At 42.6% G+C, this 13,542-nt stretch overlaps 1 protein-coding gene across 3 annotated transcripts in view; it reads left to right on the top strand.

Moving 5' to 3' along the window:
- Positions 1-6,407: 6,407 nt before the first annotated feature.
- The window catches only part of LOC138104433 (semaphorin-3D-like), a 31,485-nt gene continuing 24,350 nt past the window's right edge, over positions 6,408-13,542 (top strand). For all 3 annotated transcript variants that reach the window (XR_011148064.1, XM_069003726.1, XM_069003725.1), the window contains exon 1: positions 6,408-6,568. Coding sequence is in view for 2 of the 3 variants with exons in the window: in XM_069003726.1 (XP_068859827.1) it covers positions 6,454-6,568 (115 nt within the window). In the remaining variant the exon portion in view is untranslated. The remainder of the gene's footprint in view (positions 6,569-13,542) is intronic.

Raw genomic sequence — 13,542 nt, 5'->3', positions numbered from 1 at the left:
TTGTATCTCAGTTGGCTGGGAATCACTGTTTTGCATTAATTTTCCTGTCTAATTGGAAGAAGAAAGCCTTTATGGTGCTGTTTGATGGATTTGAATTGAGGGAAACCGCCCCATTTTCATAATCTTAAGGTTAAAACTGAGGGCAAAACACCACCGTCCCTGGTTTTAAAGGGAAGCCCTTTATGTGCCATTATAAGAGTTCCATCGAGGGGGACCCTCATTTGAAGGGACCTTCATAGAGGAAAAACGTGTCCAAAAGCCCCCAAAATGGTGTTTCTTGAGGGAAAGTGAAGAGGACGCTGCATTTTCCCTCATTTTAGGAGGCTAATTTGAGCAAAAGTCCCCCTTGATTCACTTTTTCTTTGGGTTTATATTTAGGGGAGACCCTCCTTATGCATCAATTACGGGTCTAAATTGAGAGGGAAGCTCCGTTTTCCCCTTGATTCAAGGCTTTGAAATGGTGACTAAAGGGAGTTTTCCCTTAATTCATTAAGAAATTGAAAAAGAAGCCCGGCATGGACCGGCGGGTCTGGACACATCCCCATTGAGGGGGGGCAGAGCCGCTGCTCGGGGGCCCCGGGGGATCCTTTATCCCCCTCGTACAGCTGCGAGCTGCCGAGGAAAAAGTCCTCGTTCCTAGGCTTAAAGCCCTGCAGGTTTACCTCTCATTCTCTTGCTCTGATTTGTTTGACAATAAATTCAATTTATTCCCCCCAGTCGTGTCTCTTATTCCAGTGACCGGTGAGTGATCTCTCTGTGCCCTTCTCCCGATCCTCGGGCCTTTCCTGATGTGTTCTGTTCCCTGCCCAGGGTGAGGAGGAGAGGGACAGAGTGGTTTTGCTGGCACCAGGCACCTGGCCAGGCCCAGCCCACCCCAATAATCCCTGCGATCATTCACGCCACCATTACCCAGGCGCACGGCGGGTCCGGCTCCGCGGGCAGGCGGCTCCAGTAGTTCAAAGTGGGCAAATTGGGACGGAGTGAGAGGAAGCAGGTGCTGCCGGTGGGTGAAATGTCTCTGCTGCGAGCTGCCTGGGAAAGGAGGAGGGAGAACCTAGTGCAAAGGAAAGGGGAGAGAAAGAGGGACAAGGCTGGAGCTGGGAAGGAAGCGGAGATGGCCAAGGGGCAGCTGAGCATTTTGCTTTCCCACTCTGTGGGGGGAAAGAAAGCGCTGTCAAATCCATCCAGGAAAAGAGAGGAGAAATAGCAGGTGGTGGAAATCGCCGGCAATTTGGATGCAATTTGTCTGTCTGAAGTGCAGACGCCGACAGACACGGAGCACCGCCGGACGCCTGCTGGCGCTGCGCTGTGTCCTGCTCTGGCTGCAGCCCGCCTGGCGAGACCCCCAGCAGCAGCGGCCCGGGGGCGGCGGGTCGGGCAGCAGCCAATCGGAAGCGTCGCAGCGTGCGGCAGCCAATAGGAGCCCTGGCTACTCCGGCAGCCAATGGAAAGCGCCGTTCCCTGAGGGACCAGGCCCAGCTCGAAGCCCCTCACAGCGGCTTCGTTTTTTGGGACGTTTGTGGAAAGTTCGGAGTTCATTTTTTTTTTCTTTAGCGCACCTTTTCCAGGACAGGAGGGATTCCGGCGCCGCTTCGTGCCGGTAGGGAGCGGGAGAACGCGGCGGCGGGCGGCGGGTGGCGAGGGCCGTCGGCGAGACGGGGCTTGGGCCGCCTGCGGTGTGCGATCTCCCGAGAGCAGCGGGGAGCGGCGGCGGGCGGGGCGCTGTGGGAGCCGGCGCATGTCCCCGAATGAGCCGCCCGGCGCAACGCGCGAGGTGCCAATGAAATAAAATAGAACACGGTAAAGTGAAAAGCATCTTCTGCCAAATAATATATCAACAGACCATCTATCTAAGTGGTACAAGAACATAGTTTCATTGTGCTCTGGATGAATGTCATCTTTGTTATTGCAGAACTAAGTTAAGAATATTAAGTCTAATGATGCAATTTTATTTTTAGTCTATTTGATTTTATAAGTTACTAATCTGAGTCATGTATGCTTATAGTTTTCTCTCTTATTAACAAAGACAATTCAATATCCAGTTCATGATTATAGTATAGTTTTGAATCACTCAATAGTAATTTTTCTTTTGGAATATGTATGATAATTTCAAGGTGAGACATCTACATAATGCATTAGACACGTATTTGTATATTTGCAGTTAAAGTAACATGCTTTAAATTTGTGTGCATGTATATAAAGTACATATACTTAAGGAAGAGATCATAAAGAGATAAGGTACCTTTCAATCAATTTGAATTGTAGGCGGGGTAATTTTTGTTTCTTCTTGTAGGTGATTAGTTTTAAATCTTTTAAAGCAGTATGTTTGTCTGACAGGCCACTCATGCTATTTTATTGATGTCTAGAAGGGACATCTTTTGCTGGCTTCTGACTCCATAGACAAAATAAAACCTCGAGATCATCTCAAACAAGGATAGATGAGGAAAAGAAAGAAAAACTCTAGCATCAGTGATAGTAAATTAGATATTGAGGCTACGTGGCCTAGGCAACTTACTCATTAAGTTTATAATGAATTTATAAGCTTACGATGACTGGGTTGCTCTAGATTTTCAGCTGTCACAATTTGCAGCATTGCTGTTAGGTTCACTAAAACTGAGCCGTAACTCTTTATTTGAATGTAAAATTCTGAATTTCAAAATGACCTCGGAAACCTAGTGTTGGAAACAGGTTTTAAATTATCCTCCAATTCCATAAAGGTTTTTATTTTACAGAACTAACCAAGAGTTACACGAATACAGTTTATAAAGCGTGTGTTTGCAGATGGGTCACAGTCCTTTCAGCTCTGGACTTCATGATGCCAGGAGAAGTCGGAAACTACACAGTATTTGTGAATGCAAGACTTTGCATTTAGATAGGTTTGAGCTGAACGATCTGAAAAAGCTCCCATAAGCACAGAACTCCTTACTGTCTGTGTGTTTGAGAAGGCTGAAGAGCTCTGTTTATTGCCACAAAGGGCCTGGAATAAATTATGTTTAGCAAATTGGCCCCAGGTTTTCTTGTTTCAGACAGTAGCTTCAGAGCAATCTGTTTTATAGGCTCCACTAAATCTGACCAATTGCAGGGAGGTGACACCTCATTTCAGAGACATGGCATCCCACATGTGCCAGTCAGGTCCAGCCCCTCTCTCTGTCAGGATGGCCGGGCACCAGCAGTTCAGCTTTCTGTCTTTTGGCATTTAACCTACGGCCTGTTCCCAATTTATGGGCCCCGCAGGGAGGTCCTAGCAGGATGGAGCCAGGCTGCTCAGCCCCTCCTCAGCCTTGTGCCTCCCACCCCTACATGGGGCAAATAAAAGCTTCTTTATTCCATTGGAAATGCCCCTGTTTCAGCGAGGTGTATGCCTGGCTTCCTTCCCTGGTCGGTCTTGCAGGTGATAATGAACACAGTGCGGTGCTATTTCCTAGCTGAAGCCAAGGTGGGAAACCAGCTTTAGCCTCAGCATTTTTCATTTCAGACTCTTTTTCCTCAGTTATTTTGGATCTGTTCATGGTGAGGAGATTTTACAATGTGTTGGTCCTTAGCTGAAGTATCGAAGAACTGAACAAACCAGTAATTTTTCCTTCTCTGACCAAATTCTTCTTACTTTTGAGGGGAGGAAGGAATGGGGGAGTCAAATTTGCGTTTAGGTTTTATGTTTTATTTCTGCCCATGGAACTGTTTGCTACTGAGCTGCGTGACCGTGGGTCTTTTCAGCACAGGACACTGATTGACATTGCATGTGTTACAGAGAGGAAGGGCATTTCCTGACGATTAATGGCAAGTTAGTTGGCCTGAAGTTCATTAACCTGAGCTAGACTGTTGGAAGGACTCTGTGTGGAATTGTATTAGAGGATCATCATAAACTAAAAATATATGTGACAATCTGGCCAGATTGCAATGAATCTAAAGACAGGACAGGGTTGGCTCGAGCTCACAGAGCAGCTGCCTCGAGTGTAAACTAACTGCCTTGTGAAAGCAAATGGTTTTTCACAGACTTTATTCAAATAAAAGGGGAAAAGGAAAAAAAAAACCAACCAAAACAAAGGAAGGTTCCCATTAGCAAAAAAAGCCTACATGAAAAAGTGAGGTTGTGAGCTATGGCCGAAGGCCCGAGTTTGGTGCTGATTCTCAATCAATTCAGCAAATGACAGTGCATTGACACAACTGGTTTTTTAGTCAAATTTAGTCCTGATTCTTCACAGTAATTTGCCTCAAGAAAATGAGCCCCATATCCTTTGGTGAGTTCCCTGTTGGCTGAGGCCCAGACCTTCAGGCCATGACTTCTCAACATACTTGCAGTGAGACTGGCTCCCTCTTAATTGCTTCTTTTTGAAGTATGGTTTGTCACTATCATCCTGCTGAAGATGAACAGGGCTGGTGTCTCATTTTCACATATTCTTCCCCCTCCTCCCCTCTCCTTCTTTTCCCCTTTTTCACCTCTGAATAAATTTCTTAAAGGCGATTTAACCCTGGGATAGTCTAATCCACTTCAGTCCTTCGTGGTCCACCCTCAAATAGATGTGTTGGCACAGAAGAAGTTAAGGGTGTTCTCTTAGGATCTGATACTGTAATAAAGGGAAGAGAAAGATGAAACAGGCATTTCATGTTTGTCTGTTTTCTCTCCATGTCGTTTCATGAACGTGTACTCACACTTGGCCAAGAGTAGTGCATTCAGACACTGAATATGAGTGTTGAAGAGGGGACTGAGAAGAAAGAAGCTTAGTGTTCTGCAATAGGAATTATGCTTTGGGGATTTTACGGATTGTTTCCCTCTTTTTCACCATCATGCTTTTCTTGCACACTTCCTTGTCTTTTGCTACTGAGCGAAAGTCTGGAGGCTCAGAAAGCCCAAGTTTCATCTGAGCAAGATTTCCTGTGTCAGAGAGAACTGAAGGGATTCTGTTTCCATCCTTTCATGCCAGGAAGGATGAACTGCCTGTATCAGGAGGTGCTGAATTGGTTCTGGGTGCTGCTGTAGCTCACAGAATTGCAAGACCTAGTGCTGCAGGAGTTCAAATAACAGACCAGTGGAAAGGCTCAGGGGCCACAAGCTGTGCTGCATCTCTCATGGACTTGCGAGGAACCTCTCCTTTGGTGTCTGTGCAAGTGCTGGCTGCTGTGGGCACTAGGATTGCTCTTTTAATCAGGCAGCTCCAGTTCCTTTCAGAAAAGAATTTTCATGGCACATCATGAGCCATTAATCTCTCGACTAACCATAACATTTCCTTACTCCTTGGTTTTCCAGCATTACTCAAACACTGACATTTGTCATTTCACCAGCCATCTCCCTTGACCTCTAGCATCAGGCACTTGCAGGGGGAAGGATCTGGTCTCACAAATATTTTCATACTCTGATCTCTGTGATTTATTAACTGTGAAGTTTTGCCTTCAGAACTCAAGATGCCGTTTCAAATAATTTCACGTGCAAAAGTCGAGTTATTGGGCAAAAGGGATCCTTGATAGCTGGGTACAAAGGACAGCAGGACTGCTGTTGCTGTTTTCTTTTCAACTCCTGTGCTGGCTGTGTGACCTTGAGGAAATAGGTTCATTGCAGCTTTATGGTTCCGTTTTTGCATAGGGAAAATAAGGGCAGTGATAATTGCTTTCGTTTGTAAAACACTTTAAGATTTATGGACTACGAATGATTCTTACTAAGTGAAAAGTGTTGCAAAGCTGGCTTAGTTGCACACTGTGCTAACAAAATCCCATATCAGCCTATTGACTCCAGCCTGAAACACTCATTAAAGTTTATAGGACATTTTGGTGGATGAGTTGAGGCAGTTATTCTGCTGGAAATATCATACTGAAAGCACTTTTAAATCCATCATCCGCTTTGACTTTTTTCTCTATTAAAACGAAACACAACTGCTTGCTCTGTCCAGTTTTCTTAGTTTATTTATGAAAAGTTTTTGATGGATATGGATATGTACTCACTGTTAACTCAGCTTGTACCCCCATGGCATCTGAGACATTACAGTTCATTCTAGTCATAGCATAAACACACAATAGCTGTTGTACTGAGACAAAAAGAGCTATAAAACATATAAGATATCCAATGGACTAGTATTAACTATCAAGTTGCATGGTCACTTTTGAATGTCATATGTTCTTTTTATGGATACTGCATTAATTTAATTTGTGCTTAAACTTTAGCTAGGCTAGACACTGGTGTCTGAAAAGTTTACATATTTTTCCAATGTCAAAATGTGTAAATTTAGTATTAAGGAAACAAAACATATTTACTTGTACTAGAGGAAAAATACTTTTGTAGCAAAGAAATTAACTGAGGTGCTCCTTAAAGATAGGTCTGGCTTGCTTACAGAATTGTTACTTATACAGTAAAGCAGATCTGCAGATGTTTTCTTTTTTTCTTCCAGATCAAACTTGGATTGTTTGAAAAGTGGGGAGATACTTCACCATAGTACAAAAGAAGGTACAGAAGAGGAGAGCAGAATGAGAGCTTTGCAAGTGCCACGTGCCTGCAGCCCGCTGTCTTTAGTGATGCTGTTCCTTCCAGTCACTGGAATGTCAAAACAAAATATCCCAAGACTGAAGCTTTCCTATAAAGGTAAACTTTTCAGTAGTTTTTCTGATTCTGCCACTTCCATTTTGATGTGATACTGCCAGCAGTTCTTTTGTATTACTAACCAGGAAATACACAATAGAAGCCTTAAAGATGGATGAATTCTGCCTCGGGGCAGTATTAAAATCTGGGCTTTTTGTTGTGTCGGGGCACATGTTTCTGAAGTATAACTGTCTTTTAAAAGTATTATTTCTGTTTGCTCCAAGAGGATGTTAACAGACTCTACATAAATTAGAGGGGAGTGGTACTTGAAACACTCTGAGGTGCATTGGAGACATTCCTATGTGGCTGGTGGGGATGATGTGAGACATGGAGGACGTTCACACCTTCCTACAGCATCAGAGGAAGTTGAGAGAGCTGACTCAAGTGTTTCAAGGGGACTGACATTTATTTTTGTAATAATTCTTTTTCTATCACTAAGTGGGTATGTTAAACTCTTCGTAGGTGGTTTTCTTTCTCCTTGCCTCTTTGGATCACAAAAGCGTGTTTCTCTGCAGAATTTCTTAGTCTTGTGTGTAGTTCTTGTTAAGAATGGTACCGAGGGATTTCAACACAGACATATTTATGTATTAATGGACAAGTTTTTAAAGAAGGTAGATTTCTTTTTGCTTTGAATGTACAGCACACCTGCACAGGCACAGAGGTGTGTCACTGATACTTTCTTCTTTAGTGAAAACAAATGCTCTCCCATTAGTTATGTTTCAGCTGTGTCAGCACCTTGCCCTTATGGGAGCTATTTCTGCTCTGTTTTTCAAACTTATGTCTTCCTATGCATTGCAGAGTTACACTCAGGATGGTGTGATGGGACAGGCTGTAAAGCCTTCATTGGGGCTTATGATATGTTTATCATGAGTTTAACACCCAGAGAAATTTATTGAGTAAGCAGAATGACTTGCTATTTATTTACAAGCTTCTCTTTTGCTAGATTTGCGTGCCACTGCGCATGCTATTCCACTGTGTATATAAATGTGTTTGGATGTGTTTGTGTGAGAGAGACAGAGGAAGCAAGATCAAGGGATCTTGACAACATTTTTATTACTTTGGGAAACAGTTGCACTCACTGAAGCCAATGAATAGAGAAACTGAAAGACCTGACGTGAGTTACGAAAGTTAGCAGTAAAACCCTCCTAACATACAGCCGGCCTTCTCACAGCCAGGCCTTTTGAGATAATTCCCAAAAGCAGCATGTACCACATGGCGACGGCATTTATTGTGGATTTGACACTCACGATTAGTGAATTCCTCTCAACTTCAAAAGCAGATAGCCTTTGGCAAAATCCTGATGGATGCCTTTGGCAGGTAAAGAGGGGGAGAAAGAAAAATTATTGAGGTCAACACAGGGAAAAAAAAATGGCTGAAATCTTAGTTTAAAATAGTGGCAGAGACCTGCTGGGAACAGTTGGGGAAATGCCTGAGCTCGTTTAAAAAGACAATGAGCAGATGATTGATATTTAGGCCCTGATCCAAACTTTTATTAGCAACTTTATAAACCTTTCAGTTTGGCTTGAGGGATACCGTTTCCTGTCCAAACTTATTCACCTATATCCCCGTAGGGGGGGAAAATCAACAACAGATGCAGATGCAAAATAGCACATAAATCTTAATTTTGAGAGCTGTGATGGAACTGAAAAGTCGGAAGAAAGAGAATTACCAGAATTTATTGTGCTTTGTCTTACTTTCTTGGGGGGTTGGAAGGTGTATATTTTTCCACATGGAACAAGAAACAATTTAATGCTGTTTTTTCACACTTATGTACTGTAAATGATTCCAGTATGGCTTATCATAATCAAACTATATTTTGTGTGTTGACAACAGGATATCACATATACTGAGTATTTAATATAGTTGTGAGAATTAAGTCTACCTTCCTCCCCCCAAATCTTTCAGACAAAACAATTCCAAGGTTTCTGAGAATAAGATGTAGGAGAAATGAACTGTTTTGCCAGTTGTCATAAAATTGTTAGTCATGTCACTGACAAGTCCTGGCATCTCTGTTCTTTGGAATTAATACTTGAACTATCATGAAGAGGAGAATACAGGGCTCTTCTCCTTCTTTATGGAAAACAGATGAGAACTGGCCACGTCAGGCAGTTCCAAAAACCTGGTCACACGTGTCTTTGAAGGGAAGGTTTCGTCTCCTTTCATGTGCAATGAGTTTATGGCATAGCTCCATCTTCCCAGAAGAGCTGAGCATTTGCTGGGGCAGGAGAGCTGGAAGTAAGCAGGACTTTGCAGTTACTGAGTTTTCCAGTTGCATCAATCAGTGGTGGATGGAGGAAGAGGGAGAGGGTAGGGTGGTTAAAGATGTGTCTATAACTGCAGGAGTGCTTCAATAAACCACAGCATGTCAAAGCTCCTTTGTGTTCAAACAGCAATTAAAATTTTAGACCTTCTCTGAATGGCAGTTATAGGTTTCCTTCTTCTCAAGGTCGTCATCTTAACGAATGGGAATCTGTGCAGGAAATGTTAAGATATTCCAGTGAATGATGTCGGGATCAATGTAAAGTCGTACAATGGATTTCCTTTATTGTTTGTCCCAGTCTAAAGATGTGTTCTAAAAAAATTGTGCATGTATAAAACTAAAACTACACACAAATCAATTAAAATACGTTGTAGTACAGAATCAAAGTCATATATTCTCCACCTGTGTTAATCAAATCCACTATGATCTTTAATCATGTATCTCATCTTTTCACATTTTCCCATATCCATTAGTTGAAAAATTCTCTTATTCACTCAGACTTAAGTTAGATACTTGTTCATGTCATTACTATCCCAGAAATTGTCACTCCTCTTGTGATGTTTTTAGGGTGCTCTCAGTGCATATACCTTACTTAATCTGTGTATCTTAGATACTTCTACAAGATTGAGGTGCTTTTATTACTGTAGTTTTAATATTAGGAGAAGGTAACAAACTGTCTTCTAATAGAAGATTAGGATCTTTAGAAAACCAGGGGATGATTTTGAGTAATATTCCATATTTTAACCCTCTTTGCCTAGTACTCTTTCAGTCTTAAGACCGACAGTGTATATTTATCACTCATTTTCATGTAGATGGAGATAACCTGTGACCTTCATCCAAACTGCAGAACTCCACAACCACAGCTTCCCTAAGCAGCACATCCTTGTTGTCTGCTGCCTCATTTAACATCCTCATTCCAACCTCTAGAGCAGATGCAGAAGGTTTTCATACACCAGTCTAATTCATTCATGTCATTTTCAGGACAGCATCAGTTCTGTTACTAAAGAATGGAAGGCTCTGTGTCCTAATTCTTGTATGTTTAATTCATACGGTGTAGACAGTCTTGTTTCTGTTTTATCTTCTGAGTAATAATTTTTCCTAATTCATTGGGAGGTCCTTCCATAAATATCGTGTGTGTCTTTTTAGATTTTACTTCATAGGGAGAAGTAAAGAATAGCCAGACCCAGAATGTTGATTGCCTTCTGAGAAAAAGAAGAAAAAAAATCAAATTTTTCTCAATTTGTGGCTATCCTAAAATTTTCCTGCAGAAAGAGAGAAATTGCAAATTTAACCCTATTGATTTGATTTACTTGGCTGCTTTTCATGGACATTTCAGTAAGTGTAGTCTGTGTTCTCAGTGAATGCATTTATATTACCAAAGCGTGCACCCTAGTTTCTTGGCTGGGGGGCATGCACCAGGCCAGATTTGGGCATTGTCACCAGTGATATCCACAAACATGTATCATTCCCGTGTGGGAATGTGGCCATTCCCCAGAGCAAACCATGCTTACTGTGACAGCCGTGACTTGGTCAGAGGACCAGGAATCCTGCACTGTGACACAGTACAGAGGAATAAGCACGACTGAAGGCAAGGTTTGGCTTTTAAAGCAGGATTTACTTAGCACTGTTCAAAACGACTATGGTAGTAATTTAAATCTAATAAACAAAAGCATTATTCTCAGCTGGTTTGTTTTTCTCCATATAGAATGAATTAAGGTGGAGTCTCACTCTCACTGAAGTCATGGCAAGAGTTTTTCCACTGAAGTAAATTGAAGCGAGATCAAATTCACACTCCTCACTTTTTTCATCTTACCTAAGTAAACTAAAGACAGGCAGTTCTTTCTCCTCTGCTGAAGGATGACTGTGCTAAACCATCAGCTCCACGTGGCAATTAGCCATGTTTAAGGATTGTTTAGTTTCCCGCAGTGTTTTGCACACCGGATTTTCTTCCCCCTAAGAGTGATCCATTCTTAAAACATGGTGAAAAAGCAAACAGAGAACATTTTGGTGCCAGGAATTCTTTTGAAAATTTGACTGGGTGAGTACATTTCCTTAATGTTCAAAAATTATCCTTTGAACATGCTATTTAACAGTGTCAAGCATTCTGTTCTCTATATTGCTTTTGCTTTAAACCTGTTTCATTTTATAACTGATGAGATGCTTAACTGTTGCATCACAGCAGTTAGTTTGTTCAGTTTCAGTACAGCTGGCTTATTTCCATGTCATGCATCATTTAATTATACATCTAAAACGTAGTTAAAACTGTACAGCTCACTTAAGCTGTCTGTGACACTGCAGTAATCCCAGTACCCTGACGGGGTGTTGCACAGCTATGACTGGTTGGAATGTGGTAAACTGGTGATGTGTAAGAGAGCCTAGAAATGAGCTTGCATTTTGCAGCTGTGCTTGCTCTACTAGAAGAGGAAGTAAAACCAGAAAAAAAACTGCTCTTGTGGCAATATCAGCGTCTGTAAATCTGAATGCTTAATGAAAATCAAGGAAAATGTGCTGAGTGAGGAAGTGGTGCTTTTCCCTTGTTTGTCGTTTAATTAATTTTTGGTGGTCTGTTATTTGTCAGAAAAATCTATCTCAGATTCCTCTATGGAAAAACATGAAGTGTTTATGTGAGAGTGAAGATCCTAGTATTGGATGATTGTCTAGATATGCAAAAGACTTTGCCTGTTTTGTCTCAAAAATGCTTTCTGGAGGCAGTGATCATTGAGACTTAAAATGTACCCTAGCTTGAAGATGGATGGGCGCTGCTGTCCATGTGTATATGCCGTCGACCGAGTATAAACTTGAAGGCATTTATTACATCTTAGTAATGGGAAAAGCAGCAAATTTCTTGCAGACATTTTTTTTCCTTTTTTAAGCTAGTGAACTTGAAGGTCAGATTCAACTCTATGTTGCATTTTCTGTCATATAATTATCATATATATCATGTCCTGAAGAGCAGCCTCCAGTCAGTGACATCAACAGCTTACATAGCAGTTGAACTAAGAATAACCTTGGAGAACTGACCCATGTCAAGCTCTTATGAGTGTAAACTGTTGATGTCACTGACTGGAGGCTGTTTTTTCGTGATCACAGAAGGGCCTCAATTGGATAAAAGAAGAATTGTATTCAAAAAATACAAAACTATTCTGCTGAATGTTCACTTTACTATATCTCAGAAGATGAGAGGAAACAAAACTGAAAGAGTAATACTTAACAAAGGATTTTTGCTCTCTTATAAAAAGAAGGACGGGACAACATCAAAAACAGCTTCCCTAGAAGAATGCAGGGGGAAGAGACATGATAAGTGGCATCAGCTTGGAAGAGGGATCAAAACTCTTTCTTTGATTACTTTTACTAATGACATCTGTTTAAGCAAATCCAATTCAGAGCAGTTTCAGAAATCCCAAACTTGTTCTCTTTCTGAGCACTATTTGGAGGGCACGATCTGCCTGACGTCAGTGTCTGTCTAGCAGTGGACATCTGTGGTCACTATGCAGGTGCTCGATTCACATCCTGTTTCTTTTTCCTCCCTCCCCATTTCTGCAGTTCCATTTCTAGGTGAGTTCCCCAAAGAAGAGCTGAGGAATATAGGGGATGACTCTTCCGTACTCACAGTCCTTTGGAGATAAATACACAGAGATAGCAGAAAGAGTCAGAATTTCCTTTATTTAACCAGCGCAACATCAAACAAGTCAGAGAGATTGGTTAACTCTGTTTAAGGCAGACAATTTTGAAGATGGTGGGAGTGACAGATGTACATCTTTGCTACAAATTTGAAAAAGGAGACATTCTACTTTCTGAACAAAATCCTGGCTATCCCAGAATTTTGCACTGTGTTGAACCATAGAGTTTTAAGAGCTGAGAGGTTGCTGAAGACACCAAAATTTTGTAATTAACTTACTGGGCCTCTTAAAGGAGGGTGTTAGATCTTCCTGTGCATCATTCAAGCAACCTGGATTTCTTTCAGAAAGATTTCTCACTAAATCTGTAACAAAACATTAGCTTATATGACATACTGCCCCAAAAGTAATCAATATAAATATTATTAATAAAAAATGTCCCCCTCCAAGATTAAATAAAGCTTGCACCCGTATACCAAGAGCATCCATGGATCATGTCACCCATATTTATATTTGACAAGGGTTTGTGTGGGAGGGCGCTTGTGCCTGCTTTGTACAGGGAAGCTCTGGGGTTCCCAGGTTCACGACTGATGGGTCTGCACTTTGTGTCTCTTGAGGCTTTGGGTGCCCAGGGCCATGATGAGTTCCCGGGCTGGGGATGGTGGGTGGGGCTGGCCTGTGATGCGCTCTGGGGCCTGTGACAGCACAGGGGCCGTGTCACAATGGGGGCAGCTATTAAAGGCCCCATGGGTTGCCGCTGCCCCAGTAGAGCCTGGGCAAGCGGTGAGTGCACACAGGCAGTGGGGAGGCAGGGCTGGGGGAGGGCTGGGGCAGAAGCGCCGGCACCGGGGGCGTGTGTTCTGTCCCTGCATCCAGGGCCCAGCCCCTGGTGGGAGTGCCTTGTTCAGGCTCGGTGCTTGCTGGGGCAGCGGTGCAGGCCTTGCCTCCTGCCAGCTGCCGGGGGCCCTCTCCTTCCTGCTGCCACGTCCCTGTGGCTCCTGCCCCCCACTGGCTGCCTCCATGCTGGCCCTACTGAACCCCTTCTGTGTGTCCTCTTGCAGACCATGGCTTTGTTGTCATTGCTCTTCGTGCTCGTGCAA

Source organism: Aphelocoma coerulescens, chromosome 1A (assembly GCF_041296385.1).
Source record: "Aphelocoma coerulescens isolate FSJ_1873_10779 chromosome 1A, UR_Acoe_1.0, whole genome shotgun sequence".
NCBI lineage: Eukaryota > Metazoa > Chordata > Aves > Passeriformes > Corvidae > Aphelocoma > Aphelocoma coerulescens.
The sequence above is the reverse complement of the archived record's forward strand: the minus strand, read 5'-3'. Positions and strand labels throughout refer to the sequence as shown.